The sequence below is a fragment of the Aphis gossypii genome, chromosome 1 (genome assembly GCF_020184175.1).
Source record: "Aphis gossypii isolate Hap1 chromosome 1, ASM2018417v2, whole genome shotgun sequence".
In the NCBI taxonomy this organism is placed as follows: domain Eukaryota; kingdom Metazoa; phylum Arthropoda; class Insecta; order Hemiptera; family Aphididae; genus Aphis; species Aphis gossypii.
In genome coordinates, this window is record NC_065530.1 from 69,469,393 (window position 1) to 69,490,886 (window position 21,494).

General features: G+C 24.6%; 4 protein-coding genes across 5 annotated transcripts; 1 reads left to right on the top strand and 3 right to left on the bottom strand.

Moving 5' to 3' along the window:
• Positions 1–4,436: 4,436 nt before the first annotated feature.
• Positions 4,437–6,608, bottom strand: LOC114131853 (uncharacterized). The gene is made up of 5 exons (XM_027997166.2): positions 6,451–6,608; positions 6,263–6,374; positions 5,650–6,099; positions 5,452–5,576; positions 4,437–5,374 (listed from the first exon to the last, which is right to left on the bottom strand). Exons 2-4 carry the CDS (start codon positions 6,368–6,370, stop codon positions 5,463–5,465), a joined length of 672 nt encoding a protein of 223 aa, XP_027852967.2. The 5' UTR covers positions 6,371–6,374; positions 6,451–6,608; the 3' UTR covers positions 4,437–5,374; positions 5,452–5,462.
• On the top strand, positions 6,108–9,637 carry LOC114131854 (biogenesis of lysosome-related organelles complex 1 subunit 2). Of its 2 annotated transcripts, XM_050197456.1 has the most exons (5): positions 6,108–6,196; positions 6,855–7,008; positions 8,937–9,067; positions 9,136–9,247; positions 9,409–9,637. In XM_050197456.1, exons 2-5 carry the CDS (start codon positions 6,951–6,953, stop codon positions 9,546–9,548), a joined length of 441 nt encoding a protein of 146 aa, XP_050053413.1. In that variant the 5' UTR covers positions 6,108–6,196; positions 6,855–6,950; the 3' UTR covers positions 9,549–9,637. The 2 variants fall into 2 exon arrangements, with proteins under 2 accessions (XP_050053413.1, XP_027852968.2); XM_027997167.2 differs by lacking the exon at positions 6,108–6,196 and having other exon boundaries at positions 6,696–7,008.
• Positions 9,638–10,004: 367 nt separating this feature from the next.
• LOC114131867 (membrane-associated guanylate kinase, WW and PDZ domain-containing protein 3-like) lies at positions 10,005–16,315 on the bottom strand. Its single transcript, XM_027997192.2, has 10 exons — positions 16,034–16,315; positions 15,807–15,958; positions 13,635–13,756; positions 13,453–13,561; positions 13,169–13,391; positions 12,764–13,033; positions 11,971–12,545; positions 10,889–11,042; positions 10,774–10,821; positions 10,005–10,580 (listed from the first exon to the last, which is right to left on the bottom strand). The coding sequence occupies exons 1-10, from the start codon at positions 16,130–16,132 to the stop codon at positions 10,542–10,544; spliced, it is 1,791 nt and encodes a 596-aa protein (XP_027852993.2). The 5' UTR covers positions 16,133–16,315; the 3' UTR covers positions 10,005–10,541.
• A 2,453-nt stretch (positions 16,316–18,768) lies between these two features.
• LOC114131866 (out at first protein) lies at positions 18,769–21,333 on the bottom strand. Its single transcript, XM_027997191.2, has 5 exons — positions 21,005–21,333; positions 20,539–20,652; positions 20,318–20,452; positions 20,055–20,238; positions 18,769–19,193 (listed from the first exon to the last, which is right to left on the bottom strand). Exons 1-5 carry the CDS (start codon positions 21,098–21,100, stop codon positions 18,907–18,909), a joined length of 816 nt encoding a protein of 271 aa, XP_027852992.1. The 5' UTR covers positions 21,101–21,333; the 3' UTR covers positions 18,769–18,906.
• Positions 21,334–21,494: the final 161 nt, after the last annotated feature.

The window sequence follows — 21,494 nt, forward strand, 5'->3', positions numbered from 1 at the left end:
ATCAACTGAGAGCGCGGTGCAGATTATGCCATTGTGGAAGGACAGGGCAACTGCTGTATACCGTGTGCTTGAAGTATCATAAGAACAAAAAATAATTATCAAAACTGGTTGTACTAATTCAAAGATGGGCAAGTTACTTTTTTAAAAAAAATTGTTTAGCTAAATTGGAAAAAAAAAATCGGTTTTTGTTAAGTTAATTTTTTTTTTATAATATTTTAATTAATTAAAAAAATAAAATAAATAATAGCTAGATAGATATCTATTAGGAAAAGAAAAAAATAATAATAATTAAGTTTTTATTATATTTATTATTATGATTATTATTATTATTATTATTAGGTATTAATTGTGGTATTGGTTACAACCTACCAATCAACATTTTTTTCCAATTTTTTAAAAATATTTTAGATAGTTTAGTAAATACTAAATACAAACTACATATAAAATAAAATATTAACTGTATTTTGCAATAACATGAACTGAGATATACTTGTATATCTTAGTACATGTGCAATAATAATGTCCATCGGGCCATGATACAAAATATTTTTATTAGGTACAATTAAATTATATAGAACCGATATTATTTAAAATATGTATACCTATATATTATAACTAGCTATATAAGTTTTGTACAATGAATAATAACATGCTATAGAAAAATAACCAAATAGTTCATTAACTTGTCATTCGTTGATGTATGACAAACTTTGAATACCTATATAATAGCCCACAATAAATTTTCATCTACCATACGTGTACATATTTTAGGCGTATACACTATACGAGTATAATATTTATATATCTATACTTTAAGTAGAATCCTATTTTTTATAATTAACTATTATTTTCATTTTCAAAGAATTATTAACCACACGGTGTGTAACAACTAACATTGATGAGGCGCCAACTCGGTTAAATTTACAAATTGTATTTTACTATCAAACATTAGCAATAATTAGAACGCATCAAGAAGGCGGGAACATATATTATTATTAAAATATTTGTTGAGTAGGGAATATTATATTCTATGTGATGACTAATAATAATATAGTGAGAATATCATAAACTGGTTTATATAAAAAAATAAAGAAGTTCTAAAATTAATTAAAAAATTACGAAAGCAATAAACTTAGTTTGATACCTAATTTTAAAAAGTTACTAAACACTTGGGCCTAATTCTTACACTATATTTCTTACTTCAAATTTTCATCTCTAATTTGTTAGGTATTTAAGATTATACTAAAATTAAATATAGGTGTATACCGCGTAGTTTATACTGTTTATAGGTTTAATAATTTTAAGATTCTAAGTGGAGACATAAATAATTAGTTTTACGATGATTTTTAAAAATAAATGTTTGTGCATTTTATATGAGGGTTTGAAATTAGAATTTTGACGAATTTTTTTAAAATTGATAACATTTTTTTAATTAGTTTGTAATTAAAATTGATAGGTATTTAAGGTACTTTCAAAAAGTGTGTTTAAAATTGTAGGCACCTATACAATATTTCTCGTAAATTTTTTTATTTATTTGTTTACGGGAATATAATAAAAAAAAAATAGTTATTATTTATTTTTATGCATAGAGTCTACACCACTATATAGGTGTATTATATTATTATTATTTACAAAACATAATATAATAATTTACAATATTTTTTAAAAATTATTTGATTAGCTTTGAATTATATTTAATATTTATACAGCGAAAACATTCAAATCATTCGACGACGGTACGTTATCACGTTGATGTTGGCTATTGAGAGCTAATTAAATAGAATACAGTTAAATTACACTAATATTACAGTTAAATAGAATTAAATGAATTGAGTTTTAATTTAGTTTAGTTCACACAAATATTTCTTTAAAGTTTAAATGTAAGTTTATTATATTTATAGCAATAATTTGTAGATTATTTCAGAGATTAAAAATTTAAAAGTAAGATGAATATAATAGTGAGTATAAGATTTTTAAATTTGTTGAAACTTATTTAAGAATAAGGTGATTTTTGTAAAGAAACGTTCAGAATTCTCCTTAATATTTTTGATAACAGTCCGATATGGTTTATTTTTTTTTAATCTATAGATACCTACGTAAAAAATTCAGCTTTTGATTTAAAAATTAAATTATAGCTCTGTATACATTTGGTGGAGTGGTATTAAGTTTAAATTGCTCAGTACTCAGTGCCTAAAACTTTTACAAATAAATAGATACTTACGGGGTTTTACTTCAATTTTTTATTTTTTCCCAAGACTATTACATGATATAATATAATATTTTTGATTTGATGAATGTTGAAGAAGAGATTTTGTTTTGTGCTGGTATTTTGGTACCATGTGTTTCCATTGCTGTATCGTTATTAGGTAGGTACCTATATAAATGTAATAGCTGATAAACTTTCTAATCTGTTAATAGTTTAAAATTGTGTAGGTACCTATTGTGATTTTAATTGATTTAAAATCGAGTTTAAAATATTATGGTGATAATTTAATTGAATTTAAACATTTAATGTGTGATTTATGGATTTAGGCGGAACTACCGGAGTCTATAATTGAAATCGAATAGCAGATCAGGTACAGCGTACAGCACAATTCCCGGTTTTATTAATTTATTAACAATTTTTATAAACAAACTACAGTTCTTCGCAAACATCAGCTACCTACTCTTATATTAATCAATTATACAAATTCGAATTATTACTCATGGTTATTTTGAGATGAATAGAAACATTTTATGCAATAAAAGAAATAGGAATACTAAACAAAAACACATTCTTTATCGTATACCCATTTAAGTATGTATTAATATTTATTTTTAAATCCATGGTACTAACTACAAATATAGTTAGGTAATTAAATGTAATAATTAACTAGGTACTCGGCCACTCAGGAATATTATTCCCATGCATATGCATAGTTGCGGGCACAGGAAGGGCAGGGGGGCAGGGGGTTATAATAGAAAAACAAAACTTAAAAGTACTTACCTACCATTGCATCAAAAACTAGGAATCAGGTTAGATTTAATTCATTAGGTGTCCGTTGTTTTAATTTACTTATTCTATGATGTACCCTTAAATAAATTGATAGTTATTGATAAGTTTACAAATTTAAAATCTGTGCAATGTAAATTAACATAAAAAGTTTATTGTAACTTAGTTTGTTGATCTTATTATTTTAATAATTTTATTGTAGATTAGATTTTTATTATTATTATTTTTAAAAATATAAAATGTCTTACCTTTTGTAATACACTTACACGAGGACAAAATAATTTAATGTAGGTATTATGTATTTATGTATTATGTATAATATTAATATACAATTTAAATTATATTTTTGATTTTATTGTTTGTTTATTTTATTATATTAAAATTATTCCCTAAGTTCATCCCAATTAACGTGTTAATTAAAAAATCTTGAATTATAATTTATTCTTGTATCTTCTATATAAGTGCTTTTTAAACCATATTTTACAATACCAATTATATCAAAATAATTGTGCTCATGATCTTAATAAAAAAAAAATGTTAGAAATTATTCCTATTAAGTATAAACCAATAACTAGCAATGCCCATTTGATATTGTACAAGATTAACCATTAATCATTATAATATTAAATATATTTTATATGAGTAGGATTATAGCAACAAATATAAATTATTTTAAGTTTAATTTTAAATCAACACCAAGCTTTACTCAGCTCAAAACGTACCTATACATTAACTATGTATAACATTAACATAGCATATAGAAACAACTATAGATTTTTAATTATGCATTCGACCCGAGTTGTAATACCTATGTCCTATAGGCTATATTACTAATTATTATGTTATATACCTACTCATACTATTAATTTTATTAACTTATTAGTTAATACCGACTGATTATAGAACTGTATGAATAGGTACATGGTTACCTATACATTATAATATCTTAGGATTAGTCTAAATATTAATAAAATATTTCAAAAATTTTGAAGTTTCAAATTCCTATAAACAATACTATTTAATTACAATTCAATAACTAAAGCCATTTTTTTAAATAGGTAGGTATCATCGTATAAAATTATGCCTATAAAAAATAGTGTACAATAAATGTTTTAGTCTTTAGAGGTTTTTAAAAGAACAAATTATCAGGAATCTTGTAAACATTTACAATGTTTACATTTCAATGACTGAGCTATTAAGACTCAATTTTTTTTTTTAATTCTTAATTATAAAATATTATAAATCCAAATATTTATCAATGTGTTGACCATTTTCTATTTTAAGTAACATATTTATAATTTCTTACTTTTTTCATACAAGTCAAACATACAACACAGAATCTGTATGTTAATTATAAACATAACTATGCAATTTCAAAAATCAAATAAATTTTAAAAAGTAAAATTTTTTAAAATAGGTAATTATTAAATCATTCAACACAAAATGAATCAATATTATAAAATTATAATAAATAATAATGTAATTATATCAGCGATAACATGTATTACATATATAAATCAATAATTAATAACATGCATTAAAGATTTATTCTTATTATTTATACAAATCATAGTAAATAAGATTTTTTACCACAGAGAATTTTAAATTCTGAGTTGAGGTTGATAAGCATGAGTGAAGAGCAAAGAAGTCCAACCAATTGACAGTATATAATTAACTGCTATCCAAAAGATGGGTATCAATAAATTCAAAAGTTATGTAATTGTATTTATTTTTTTTACTTAACTAATTATTTTAGAGTACTGTAAACTTATTTGTAAGTAAATAACTAGTTCATTTTTGTTTGTTTCAAAATTTTGTTTAAAAATACAACAAAAAAAAAAAATGTATACAAAATTAAACTTATTAGATATTATACATTTGATTATTTTAAGTATCCATTCATGTACAAGGAATAAAAATAAAAATTTTGATTAATTAATATCATGTTTAATTGTTCTAATTAATTTGACTTTACCAAGTAAATTTTGCCTGTAGAATATTCCCATATTTAATCCCATTCCTCTGCTTTCCCAAACTGATTTTATAACTAAACAGACTTTAAATTAAGTTGTTTATTACAATAAATATTCTTTACATGGGCGTTCTCACGAGGGAGATATGGGGGATAGATCCCCCCCAAGGTTCTTTATTTTTTTACATATTAGTAATACACGTATTGTCTACTTTTGGTAACCCTCACGGCTTATTATGTAACTATTTTTTTCATCCTCCTTCATTGAAATATCCTGAGATTGCCTCTGATTCTTTATAAAATGTTTGGTAGTTGGTTATCTGTTATCCATTTTTTTTAGTAATCCTTGAACATCCATATTAAATTTCTTTTCTTTTGAACTCTCAACACAACGTTGTTCAGATTTTGTACTGAATAATAGAATTTAAAAATTAGAATCATCAATAAGTTTAAATTTTAAAAAAATTAAAAGTTTTAAAAACAATACCAATTATCATTTTAACTTTCAGTGCACATTTTAACATCATCAACAGTTTTTAGAATTTTCTGAATATCATCAACACATGTAACTGGTTTCTGTGGTATGATTATTTGCTTATTTTTAATAGATACCTGAAATATATTGTAATTTTTAATATAATATTTTTGTTTTTATTAATTTTAGTTAAAATGTTAAAAATCATACCTTTACATTTAGGTCATTACTTGAAATAATAATTTTTTTTACTAGTTCATGATTAGAATCTAAATAACCTAATACCAATGAATTATGTGCACAACAAAAAAACCATTCAGCTGGTAATTTCATGTTAATTAATGTATCTTTTAAATTATTATAAGTTTCAGATACATTATCAATTGTACTTGAAATATTGTTAAGTTTAGTTTTATTAATTGGTTCGATCATAGTTAAGCTCTGTGGCAAATCTGGAAATCTTGATGGAACCGCATTTTTTTTTAATGATAATCTACCTCTTTCTATCAGATGAATTGAACCATCAGCCATCTTAGTTTCAAAATATCTATGTACACAAGTTTCATCAAAATGTTTTTCACATACACTGTCAATCCCAGGACGCAATTTTTTATCAGTCCTTTGGATTGCTTTAGCCCATATCTCCAGAAGAAGTGCGTCCTATAACATAAGTAATATATTTAAAACATATAAATATAAGTAATAATTAAAATACAAGATGTATTTATAAATTAGGTATGTACGTGATAGATAAAAGGTAAGTGTTAAGCATAAGTACTAATGTACTATTAAAACAAATATAATTTAGATTTTAGCATCTTACCTTTGGCGCTTTAAACATTGTTTTACGTTTTATTCCGAGTAATTTGTTTTTTTTAATTTGGGATTTGTTACCCTCATGACAATGAGGAACAAAACAATTTCTGGACATTATACTACAAATGTTAAAAATATAATTATATTATATAATTCTAATTAGTTCGTAATTTTATTTGAATGCGAAATAATTACCCAACAATTATTGTGTCTTCGTGTCTTATTATAATATATCGCTAACTACTATATATATAATAGATCATTCTACATTTCTACGCATTAATGTATAATATTGTATAATACTATTATACTTCAAATTTGAATATTTGTGAGTTGCGAACTTGCGAATACTGAATAGTAATAACTGATAAGTGATAACACTTATCAAATACTTAAGATATTAATTATTAGTATATTTTATTTTGATCTACTAAACACTATAATATTATACCATAGTATTTACTATTTTACTATTTGTCTGAAATCTGAATGTAGCAGTTCAAATCTAATTGATATTTGATACAAATTACTATATTTAATAGTTTTTAATATAGACATATTAACGGTTTAACTGTGATATAATTTTTTATTATTTTCAGTTCTCAATCATAATAAGCAAAAAAAGATTTGTGATTCAACAGATTAAAAATTTAATACTTATCTAGTTGAGTGATCACTGATCAATTAAAAAAATTATGTCCGAAGAAGACAAAATTGAAGACTTTGCATGCATTGAAGAATCTCCCAAAAGAGGTGAAAAAAGATTTTTATTAACTAATAATTTCTTTTATAAACTTAGGTGTGATAATTAATTTATTTTAATAATTTTTAAACATAGAAAATATATACTGTTTAAAACTATATAATATGATGATTTAATGATTATTTACATCTTTTATTTAGCGATATATCATTTTTTTGTTTTTGTAAAATACTCATAATTTAAAAAAAAAACTATCATCACCTGGTTTGATATTTATGTAAAATAAAATAATAATCATTGTTATTAATGAAATGTAAAACATTTTTTATGTAAAGAGAGCTTCATTACTTATTAAATCTCATAGGATTTAAAATTATAATCATTAATTTGTCAAACCTTATGCATTGTAGTATTTGATTATATTAAATATATTGGTGATTCTTTTATCAGTCAACTTTCTTCTTCTTCTTCTTAGCTTAACGGTCCCTGTAGGACCTGAGCTGCCACAAGTAATTCTCTCCATCTTTCCTTGTCCAATGCCAGGTCAACTGTCATATTTCTTCCCAGCATCTTGATATCTTTCTCTACTGCATCTTTCCACCTCGTTCGTGGTTTGTCTATCGATCTTTTTTTTGTATGGTCTCCGTTAGTACTTTTTTTATTATGTCACTATCAGCTCTCCACACATGTCCAAACCATTCCATTCTCTTAATTTTTATATACGACGAAATGTTGGATTTTAAAATTAGTCTGTATAGATCTTCATTCTTTCTTCTCTCAAAAATTCCAAACTGTATTATATATTGATCAATCAACTTTCATTATTTCAAAATGTATTGATGTTTTAAAATATATTTTTCACATAATTTCCAGTCAGAATAAAACAACATTTTTTTAATGTTTTTAATTGTTATAATTTTTTTGAAATAGTTTGATGTATAAAAATTGAAATTCCGATTAGTAGTTTGTGATTTATAAATTATAACTGTTTATAAGTATTTTAAGTTCAGGAATGATTTAAAGAAACCTTGCAAAATGTTGTTCTACTACTCCGCTCACCTAAACTTATTTAAATATTTATAACTCATAAAATACTCGTCCAAATTTCAATTTTTATGTATTGAAATATTCCAAAAAAATTCTGTTTTAGAATATAAAATTAAAAAATACATGTTCTAAAAAGGAAATACTTAAAAATGATGTTTTATTTCCAACTAGAAATTATGTAAAAAAAAATAATAGAATATTTTAATAGATTTAGAAATTATGAGTTTTATTTGATAAAAGAATCACCCTGTATAGTGTATAAGTTATAGATTGATTTATCAGATATATGACATTTATTTTAATTGAATTTATTACTGTTGAGGCCAAATGTGCAATAGAGTAACTTGGGAAAAATTAAAATAATAGGTACATAACATATATCAAAGATATATTTTCACAAAAATTATTAAAGAAAATGTTAGTGTGAAAAGTTTAGAAACTTTAGATGCAATAGCGTAACTAGGAATTTTTTTATGGTGGGTGCTATTTTGTTAATAATTATAGTCCTAAATTACTTATTATGTATAATTTGTGCATGGTTGCCGACCAGTGTTTGCTACTCCACGGCGCGGGGCGCGCATTCTGGTAGCCTGTACCAAAAATTCACTACAAGCACTCCCCCCCCCCTAAATCTGCCACTGTTTGATGTATAATTGTTGTGAGTTTGTGACAAGGAAATATATGCTCAAAACTCACTATCATTTAATTTCACAGCGAAATTATTATTTTATAAATAAATATTAATGTAATAATATTGAGTTATGTTCAAAGTTTATAAATAAATTTCTCGTTTATATTATCTCTAAACTATTGTACCAAACACCATCAAAATAATATAACTAAAAAATATAACATATAATCATTTATTTGTTATTTATTGTACCTAATTATTAATTTATAAAACAGTTAAAAAATTATCTATTTTTTTTAGGACCAACCCTTTCTACTAGCACTAGTAGTTTTGAACGCAATGATCCTCATGATCCTAATTTAAGCTTATTATCCACTAAAATGTTTGAAAAAACATCTGAATACTTGATGGGAGAACTTAATATTACTGAGGTTGGTATATAATTATTGTTAAGAAAAATAATGTATATCTAATGAGATTTTATATTTGTTTCATACAGGAGGATTATAAATTATTGGAAACCATGAATAAAGTAACTATGCAAAAATATGCATCTTATAGACAAATTGCTTCCGATGTTGGCAAACAAATCATTGAACTTAATGAAAAATGTAATATGTATATTATTTTTATTACATTGAAAAAAAAATATTAATTTATATCATCTTTTCACAATCGTTTATAATTTTTTCTTATATTTATCTATTATAAATATAATATGTATGCTTCTCTTTAATTCCTATTCACTTACTTGTAATTTTTTTTTATTCAGATAAATCATTAGAACCATACCTTTCTCAAATTGACCAGATTGAAGATAGTGTTTCAAAGCTAGAACAAGCAGCATTTAAGTTGGATGCGTATGCCAAGAGATTGGAAGCAAAATATAAGAGTTTAGAAAAACGACAATAATTTTAATCTTATATTTAATTATATTTATATATACTGTGATAAATTATACATAACTATATAGAATAATAAATAAATATTTCTACTATTTATTTCTGTTTTTTGAGTCATTTTATTTTCATTTTTTAAAACATTTTACATTATTTGACATTTAAAATATTAAATCAATATTTTATTATAGTTGAACTAAATTTTTATCCATGGTTGTAATTAATTAATATTATATTATGGGTTTTAATTAAATTTATTTGTAGGTGCATTTAGTAGTACTATGGTTTATTAGTTACATTTTAAACAAACACAATTTTCATCTACTGAACTATTCTGCTCAGTTTGTTTCATTCCTATCTTTGGGTTAGGCATTTTATATTTTTAATTACATATTTATAAGCATTCATAGTTATATAAATTGACAATAAATCAATTCAGCACATCTTCATAGTATACCTTTAAACTTAATTAAAATTAAAAATTATTTATTAATAAATATTTAATAATGAATCAATTAGTTTTTAAATATTACACAAAGTCAAATAGGTTATTACAAATCGTTACTATTTTGTTTTATTTTCAATAATTATTAAGATTTTGAGCTAATTTAACATTTCACAGATAACTTGGTACTATAAAACAGTGTGTTTGGTTAGATAGCAGAAAGGAGATAACCTGTTGAAAATTAAAAACCAATGTTTTACTTTCTTATAGTTCTAACACAATAAGTATCTACTAAAATAACCAAAACCAAACACTTAATACTTAATTATCATTAAATTATTAATACATTAAAAAATAAGACTTAAACTTAATACAATTAAAGGGTTTAAGTACATAGTGTGATATTCTAACATTTTCTATATTTACTAAAATGTTAAATATAGGCATAATAAATAATAAATTTACTTATACAATTGATTAAATATTTAATCAATGCTAATACTAAATAATAATTTTACAACAGAATACTACTTTGGATTTAAAAAAAAAAGTAGTTAAATTTTAATGTCCATATTGATTATCTGTTTCAAAATCCGGAACCTAAAAATTAAAATAAGTAATTATACACTCATACCCAAAACTAGAACAATACAAAATATTCCTAGTAGCAACACTAAAAAGACAAAAATGTTATTTACTTCAAATCCTAAAAATGTATTAGGTATAATATTTAATAAGTATTAGGTAAATATTGGTAGTAGTTAAGTACATTAATTATTTATTAGTTACTTACTGTGGTTGGTTGTGGGAGTGTAGCTAAGTAGAATTGTCTTGCATCAATCTGAATACATATAATTACAAATAATAAATATACCTAATTTAAAGGGAAGAAAATGTATAAATATTACTGGTTTGTGGTAGTAGAAATCTTCTTCAGCCGCAACTACTTCAGGCCTATTTTCAATACCTCCAGTATTTTTTTTTTCAATATTATGTACTAATTTGTATACCGCTGAATTAGACAAGTCAAATTTTGGTGGTTCGTACTTTCTAAAATTTACCCTATAAAACAAGATACTTATTAATTTTAAGAATAGGTAGGTAGCTTCTTTTTTTTATTATTTAATAAGTTAATATAGGCATCTTTACATGAATATATAGAACTAACTAATCAATAATATTTTATTAAATTATATAGGTAACACCATGTAACATTATTTTATTTAATAATTTATATTAGGTAAATTCCGCCAATGCTCGTCAAGTAGAAAGAAAAAAATCATCTACATGGTTTAGTGTTTTAAACTAAAATAATATTCTATTTAGTTTTGAGTACTTAATTTACAAATTATCCAGTTAATATAATATAATGTTAAAGATAGTGTTCTTACTGAAAACTGAAACTATAAAATCTAAAATATATATAAAGGCAATTGATTTGAATTGTTTTTTGTATAAAATGACATATTGACATGTATGATATATTATCATTAAATTCAAATTTAATACATCCATAATAGTGATCCACTTTACACCCCTATGACAAAACTGTACTTGTTGCCTACTTTATTTTGGTTAATTTTGATCAATTATTAAAAGAAGAATTCTATTCAGTGGTGTATTTATGGGGTGGTGTAAGGAATTTCCACTCCCCCTAAAACTAAAATATTTTATATAATGGTTAGAGCAAAATAAAAACGAAGTACTAATATCTCGTAATTTGTATCATAAATATAATATAAAACCTCCCCCAGAAAAAAATCGTATCTACGCCACTGATTCTATTATATATGGTATATAAGTATAAATAACTTATAATACATATACATTATATAGGAATACGACATATATCTTACTTATATAGGTAAACTAAATAAGACTGAAAGATAATATGTGTTAATCCATACAAATAAATAGGTAGGTATGTTTAAAGTGTTTAAACAGATAAATTGTAGAAACATTATTAAAATTTTAAAAGTTCAAGTTTTACCCCAATGTAGAACCGACTAAAACTTCAGCTTGTGATATCAATGTTTCAGCAATAAATTTCTCATTGTAAGCATCTTTGGGACATCTCCATTTACGACCACCAGGTAATACAATAGGTCTTGGTAATGGTGTGAGAGGGTACATTGGCCTACCACTAGGTTCTTTATCTTCAGCTTCTTCATCAGAATTGTCTTCTGATATTTCATTAGATTCCAATTCTTGTACATCTTCATATGTTTCATCAACTGGCTCAAATACTTCATCATCATATGTTTCTTGTGACCTATCATCAACATTTTCCTGTTCAATTAAACTTTCTTTTTGTTCTTCTTCATTATCAATATTTTTAATTTGGCTATTTTCAGATATTTCAGTTGACTGAATTTTATGTGACAGTATATCCGAAAGTTGTTTTTCTAACAATGAAATATGATTTTGTATCTGTAATGGTAATTCTCTAATAGCAGACAATTGATTTTGAATATTTAATATACTCTTTTCAAATGTATTCTCAGGCTCTTTGTTCACTTTATTTATTTCTAATTCATAAGTTTCTTCGGTGTTTTCAATTAAATCCTAAAAAATATAGATATCAATTTTAAATAAAATTATTAGAATGAATTATCACGGTTACATTAAAAATTATTGATTAATGAATAGTTTAGTACCTACTATATTTTAAATCATACTTTTACAAATTCAAATTGTGTTATTAGTAAAAACTAAGGTATTTAAAACTTTTGGGTAAAGTTCTACTCTCATTTATATTAAAATGCATAAATTGTTATACCTACCTCATTTGCGTTAATATTTTCTATTTTTTCTTGGTCAATCTTACATTGAGGCTCTTCCTCTCCTTCAATTTCTATTTCAATTTTTTTGTCCAAATTCTCTTCATGATCTTCTACATTATGATCACTATCATATTTTTCTATTTCTGTTATTGTATCCGTAGATACAATACAATCTTCTATATCACTTAATTTACATTTACAGCTGGTACATACTTGTTCACAAGACTTAGATTTATTTTCATCAACAAGCTGATTTTCAGATTCATTTACCTAAGTATCAGAAATATATATATTTAGTATAATAGTCAATTAGTACCCCTTAATAATTTCTATGTATATTTTCTTAATTTTATTTTTTTAGAAAGAATGTATAAAATGAATGAATTATTTTATAATACATCTTACCTCCACTTCAATTTTTTTTACTTCTTCAGGTTTTTTTTTCTCTGGTGGTCTGATTTTAGGCCTATTTGGTGGTGTCAAAAATGTTGAAAATCTTTTTGTTGGACACCTTTTTAATTGTTCTTGCTCTGATTTTTGGTCAAAAATTTGTTCTTCTTGTAATGTTTGAAATACCAGTGAATTTTTAATAAAATCACATTTAGGCACAAAACGTTTAAAATTGACACTATATCAAAATTTAAAATATATTAATTTGAATTCAATATGATCATAATAAAAATATTTACCCTATGACATTTTTCCCATTATTTTCAATAACTTCAGCACTTTCTAATAATTTTTCAGCTATTTCTTCCTCAGTCATCTCATGAGCACTCTCATATGATTCTGATACGGCTATGTTACATAATTATTAGGTAGATATATAATTATTATTAATTTCAAATACGGAGTTACGGTTTAAACTTGCCTGATACTACATTGTCTCTATGCTCATACTCAGTTAAACTTCCAATAGAGGATGTTGCACGATCAATGACTGAAGGCGTATGTAGTCCTCTAGTAGGTGTAACTGCTGGTACAGGACTTCCTCTGTAAATAAAAATAGAACTTTAATTTTATGATAAGAAAAAATAATTACCTAGTTATTCATTCATTAAATACTTATAATAGCATTTCTTATACTATAATTTTTAAAGACATGCTATTACTTAGTAGTAGAGGCGGTTTAATGTATAAGACCGGAGCTATTCCCAGGTTAAAATTTAGGGTGGGTGAACAGGTGGTCATCATTAATAATATTTAAATTGTTTGAAATAGCTATACCTAACTTATTATTTACCCTGAGATATTTTAATATTTTTTATTCTATATTATGAATAAATAATATTTAATAGATATATTAATACATTTTAATATTAAATTAAAAGTACTAATAACTCAGTCAAACTGATTTTTTATCTAGTAAAATATCAAATTTGTGCAGTGGTGGTATTGGTATATTTTAGGCTTGTCCCGGTCAAATAAAATTGTCAAACCGCCATTGACTTGCAACAAAATAAATTACTTTAATACCTACTTAATAGGAATATCAAAAAAACATATTATAAATTTATAATAAACTAATAAATAATAAATACCTTAAACTATACTAAATAGACTTAGCAATATAGATTAAAGGTAGATTAACAGTTTCCATTCTGAATTCTTTTCAAATGCAATGATATATTATAAATTCAAATTTAATACATCTATTGACAACATCCAATTGACACCTATACTGTTTAGCAGAACTGTTTACCCACTTGTCCATCTTTTTTTTTCCTTTAATAATTAATTTACTCAAATTTTTAAATATAATTAAAAATCATATTTTCAATACTTATATTTTTACCTATATAATATTTTATATATTTTTTTACTAACTACTTAAAAAGTGCCCTAAAGTGAATAGTGTCAATAGTGATCATTTCTGTTTTTAAAATGAGAACCACCTTTGGCCTTTTTTATTGGAGGTACCAACATTATTAAGTGGATAATCCTTTTAAAAGTTATATGTGTAAGTATTTAATTCAAAATTTGAACATGTATAATCTCTCTGTTATTAAAATATATTTTATACTAAAGATAATAGTTCTTAAATATGGTTTTACAAAAATATAAAATATATATATAATATATATATTATAAATAATAGGTAGGTAGGTACTTAGAGAGATGAGGAAAAACTACAGTTTCGAGAGAAAAATATACAGACCCGTATATAATAATGACTTGGAAAGTTTTCAAAGAAGAACTAATGAAAACTTGAGGCAGCTATATAATAAGCCGAGTCTACGACACTTCTCGGAGGTGTGAGAAAAAGGTTAAAATGGGCGGGACATGTCAGGGGAGCAGAGAGATTACTCATTAAGAAATTTACCAAAAAAAAAATTAACGGGGAAAAGACCAAGAAGCAGGTCTAGAATAGTACGATACAGTATACAGTTAAGATAGATCTGAAGAAAATTAGTCCATTTCTGAATATGGAGCGGCGTTGGAAAGGTAGGGGTGGAAGAAAAAATAGGTAAGTATTAGATCTAATAAGTAGGTACCTATTTAATATTTATTATCCTTGGGCCGTTATTACAAAGTAAGTATCTTGTTAAATTTAAAATAGGTAGGTACCTATCTACTGAATTTTTCAAATCATCACAACTCTCGCTGTCCCTCGGAATCTCCCATCTTTCAAATCCATTATTATGAACCAATTATCGTTCTTACGTAATATTAAATAACACAAACAATTTTGAATTTTTATTTTAATACCTAGGTAGGTACGTCAATATTTTTAAAAAAATTATCCGCTAAATAACTTTGTAGTGAAAAAAGGGAACGTTTCATTTAAAAAATACGTAATTGTTTGTATTTTTACAAGATGCTCCTTAATTAATATGAAAATCTCAAGTATTTTAAAGAATGGTCTTATGGAATGGTCCAAAAATCAGATTTTCAATATTTACCTAATTGCATTATTGAAAGTAAGGAGTAGGTAATCATGCTTTGTGAAACAATCTTAAAAAGCTTTTTATTAATACCTATATCTTGTGTTTTATGATATATTATTACATTGTTTGTATTTAAAATAAACATATTTATTTACCGCAAAATCGACAAAGTTATGGTATTGCCAGCTTCTAAAATACATTGCTGAGCTTCGCTATGTGTTATTTGTGCTGTGTTATCTCCATTAATTTCAATAATCATATCTCCAACACACATGCCAGCTTCCTCGGCCAGACTACCTCCAGTCACCTATTTTAATAATTATTTATAATTAGATGTAAAAATGTCTTTCCCGATGAGCTATATTTTCAATTTATGACTTACTCGAACGACAGTAAGAGGAATCCCAAAATCATGGCCTCCTGTTAGACGAAATCCCCAAGGTGTGTCGTCATATCGATGAAGTTCTATTTCTTCGCACATTTTATTTTTGTATGAATTTAATTTAAGAAATTTATCTGTAAACGTATAATTTATATGACAGTTAAGCGAATTCTATAAATTGATTTGCATAACAATAACTTCAAGTTCATCGTAAAAAATCTTTCAGCCATGTGTTCGATTTGTATTCTAGCTGTACCTATATTGACGATCCACTTAGGATACTCTAATCTCAGAATACCTTTTGGCTTTTAGCCATTAATACCTGACATTCTAATTGTGCACTTAACTCAAGATATCATGACGTACGAATAGTATTCAAGTAAAATTGGCACATCACGAATATCGTGAACTCATAGTATAATTTATTATAATATATATATAAACTATTTTAAATAAATATCTATATTTTTAAAACATTTATAAATTATATTATATTTTCCAACGTATTTATAGTACCTACATAATTAATTTTTACGAACTTATTTTTATTTTTATTAAATTGTTCATATAGGTATTTTAGATAATGTTTACAATTGTACCCTAATCCTATAATGTATAAAGGACTAAAAACTTTAAAACTATGTCCGGTGATTAACTTATAGGTTTTTAAATATATTAGGTATACCTACTTGAACACTTAGTAAATACCTAATTGAACTTATGTAACTATGTTTGTAAACTGTAACTTATTATCCGTTACATTATAGCTATATGAGGCGATATAAGTACATATAACATCGTTTTAAATAAATATATTATTTTAAAGATCGTTAAAATTATTGTGAAGAATGTTTTAATTATTCGAGGGTGGGTATGTAGTATGTACTTATTTAAGAGTGTTAAAACATGCAATTATAATATTTAAAAATATAACCAAAATATGTGATACCACAATATTGTCGCAAGTAATATAAAATAATTATATTATTAAAAAATCTAAATATAGTGAATTTGTATGTATGCCAAATGACCTAAAACTAAATACAAATATACAATGACTATCTATTTGATTAATGTTATTGCAATGACACAAATTGAGCATTTTGTAAACATCTATCCAAATTAAATACCTCAATAAAAAATGTATATGTAACGCTGAATTTACTGAAGTTCATAATTAGTCTTAAACATAGTCTTATAGTTTTATGAATAAAACTCATAATTTTAAGTGAATAGGTACAAAACTAAACAAAGCTAGTAGCTACCATAGTTATGATCAATATTGATAGATATTTCACTATAGGTACTGGATTAATTACGAAGTTCTTGATAAAGTAGTAAACTAGTAACTAAAATTAAATTAATAAGTACTTAGATACCTAAAAAGAATCTATTTATAGACAATAAATGATTTTATAAATTGATTAGATCTGTTACGACTTACGATAGCCTACAACCTTATTAAACCTCAGTGAACAATTATTTTCATTAGTCTGTGCTTAAACACCGTACTTTGAATAGTTTGTCAGAGGGGTTAAAATCTTTCTGTTTTTAATAAAATTTATACATAAAAAAATAATAATAATTGTTGAATTTCGAGGAGTACAATGACGTTAAGGGATGTACTATGTTTTGGCACTCTTGAATTTTTTTATTACCTGTCATCATCATCAATCTTTATTCTTAGTCCATTTGCGATTTGCTGGTACGGTTTTTATAGCGTCCAGCAGTGACAACATTGTTGTTGAGACATTGTTCTTATTCAAATTGACTAGGTACTTACTTGATAGAGAATCTAAAAAAAATCGTCGCTTTTGTTGTCGGCCCTTCTTTACCACAAATTGCGTCTGAATGTTTAATCGTTCCACATTTATACATTGTGTAATAATATAAATAATTTGATTAAACATTATATGAGAATACAGGGGCGGATTTTAGATATTTTGATAGGGGGAGGGGCAGACATAAATTTTATAATGATTCTTAATCATAATTAATAATACATAGGTAGGTACTCTTATTTTTAAACAAAATTGGTATTTGGTAATATATTTAATATAATGTTGATTCCATAATATCACACACCAAAATAATAATTTATACATATAGGTAAGTTTTTATACATGTATGTAGTCATTAATAAGTATAAATATTTTTGTAGCTTCTCATATACTTTATTGCCTAATAGGTCGAACTGAAGTCCGTAACTCATTTTATCAGTTTAAATGTAAATAATGATTACATTGAAAAAAAAAAAATTGTGATTATTTATTCTTAAAATGTTTGAATGAAGGAACTTTGTATTAAAATTTAAAGTAATTTGACTGAGTCAAAATAATGTTATCAAGATTTATAAAAAAAAAAAAAAAAACAAAAACGAATACTTAAAATGTCTTTAATTAATAGCCTTAAAATAAGCGAAATATTGTGAAAATTAAATTATATAAAGAAAATTCCAATCTGAATAACAGGAATTTGTGTGTGAAATTTTCAATTACTTAAAACTTATATTTTTTGAATAATAATAAATATTTAAAATCATTGGAGGATACATTGTTATTGCTATGTGATTTTGTAAAAATTTAAAATTCAGTCGCTTATAACATTTTTTCCTATAATGATGCTCAAATAAACTCTATAGTTATTTAAAGAAAACTTATGGAAAACTTTCTGCTGAATTTTTTATACTATAGAGAAAATTTGAGTGTTTTTATTGAAATTTAAATAAAGTAAGATTGTTTTCAAGTAAATTTTAATCAATTATAAAAAAATGTAAATACAAAATTTATTTATACATTTATTTATTTACATACAACAGAGAAATTTACATTACCTTATTAATACATAACAATAATACAATACAATACAATGTGTTATTCAATTGTCAAACAATGTTGCTTGTGTTTAACACTATACATAAAATTCATAATTTTACCACAAGTTTGTATACCACATCGATAACTATCAACTGCTGTTGATTTTTTACCAATATGATCTTTGCAGAATTTTAATGCACAAGGATACCAAGGAATGCTTACTTTCATTGAACATAAACAGTGTGACCAGACTTTACCTGTATCTCGACATAGTTTTAAATTAGAGTTTGGTGCTTTATAGTTAATATATTCAACAGCTTGTAACAAATTTCCCAAGTACATGCCTAAATAAATAAAGCATAATCATTAATAAGATAAAATATATTTAAGTTAATATTTAAGAATTTTAGAAAGGTAGTTGGCAAGATAATTTTATAATAATTTATATAAGTGTGTAGTATGAATGTTTAGCTGAATGTATAAATATAATTAGTTTCTAAAAGTCTAAATTTTTATTTGTGTATTCTATGAATGATCATTTAAAAATATTAAATATTAATTAAAAACTTTGCAAATTTAACCTTAATTACTGTAAGTTATTTATATGGGAGCATGTTCCTTATTGTTGGATTATAATCATCAATTGATTTGAATAAAGGATCTTTAAAAGAGCATAATATTTTAAGTTTAACTTTGCATTTAAAGTTTATCATAAATATGTAGTGTTATATTTAAGCTGTCTTATATTGCTTAGTATATAAGACAGGTGTGGATCCAGAACACATTTAGGGGGGGTATTTTGAATAAAGTTTTGCTAAAAATGCTATTGGCATAACAATGCATTTTATCAGTTAACAAAAATAGATATTTTTTCAATTCACTAGTCTACATGAGGGGCATGGTTACTCAAACCCTATCCATTAGGTCTGCGCCTGATTATGTAAGAGCCTACTTAAATTTTTCTTATATTTTTTTTAACAAAATATTTATTTATACATACAAATATATAATTAATTAATATAATTTGTTTAAGATAAAAAAAAGTTGGATGCAGGGCCGGATTTAAGGGAGGGGTGGTGGGCTGCAGCCCAGGGGCCCCACAATGCATTTTGCCCATGGGCTACCACATACCTAAGTTCGCCCCTGATTGGATGTATATAAAATATATTATCTGTAAAATCTATAATATAACTTTAGTTACCTACCTGGTACAGTAGCCCATTTATCAATGTCAACTTTGCTAGTGAAAGTTGTATCTAATGCTTCAGAACATAATGATCCGACATGCTGTGATATAAAAATGCTATCTTTTAATTTAATTTTCATATCTATCGTAAAATTAAATACACCTTTATTATCTTCTGCAACTCGAATTGTACCTGGATTTTTCTAAAAAAAATTGTTTGTTTGAAGTATACACATCTATAGTAATGGATATAATTAAGTATTTATAATTTTATAAGAATACTTGTCTGAGTTTTGACATTGCATCTGGTGAAATAAATTCATTTGCTTGTACATGATTTACAAAACAAAGTATTTGATATGGCTTTTGACCACGTTCTTCTTCTCCAAGCAACAACACTTGCACTATTTGAACTTCCTAATACAAATTAATGCATTATTAATAAATGTATTATTTGCTAATAAAACACAGGAAATGTAATATTCATACAAAATTATAAATACCTTTGTGAAATCAATATGCTGTGTGATCAATGTAGAGTCAGGAAGTTGTAATTCTACTGTAATTGTATCATCTGTTATATTTGCATATATTATTTCTTTTATAACACTGCCATCCTGGTATTAAAATGATTTTTAAGTTATATATGTAAGTATTTATGTTATTCTTATAAATTAAAAGAAAATAATCAAAATAGATGCATATGTTTTTTTAAACGAGAGCTTTGAATTTCTTAACTATTTAATTTTAAAAATAAACTTATATATGAAAAAATAGGATTTAAATTAGAAAATGTAAGAGTACATGAATGTATACTTTATTATTACAGAGTACTATTTCAATTATATAACTAGAAAATAAATAAGTTGATTCAAAACACTAAGTTCAAATTAAATTTTACATTTCAGGAAATATTAATGTACATTATTTATACCTTGAATCTATTATTATTTATTAGTTAAAAATTACCTGGTCTTTAACATTAACAACTAAACAAGAAAAATTACAACTATGATGTATGATAATGTAAATAATGTAAAAATATATTTTTAAAATATTGTTCATATTTATGCACACTATAATAATATAATCATTGTGTATTTAATCAATCAATTGTATAGCCAATTAAAAATCTAATAATTTGTTCTAACATAAAACGCTTCATTTATTTCACATGATAAATTAAAAGACTTTTTGAGTTTTAACAGTAACAATTAGACATTTTGATTTTTGAACTTTTAATTGTATTTCAAATCCAATTCAAATTTTTTAGAAAATCAGATATTGTTCTATTCTGTGGTATCTATGAGGTCTACAAAAATTTCTATATTATTATTTATCAAAAATGTATAGGTATGTGATAAACTGATAATTTATTTATATTGATAACATATACAGAAAACATGGAAACCATGGTATACAATCGTTTATTATATCGGTTACTTTGGTTCGGTATCAT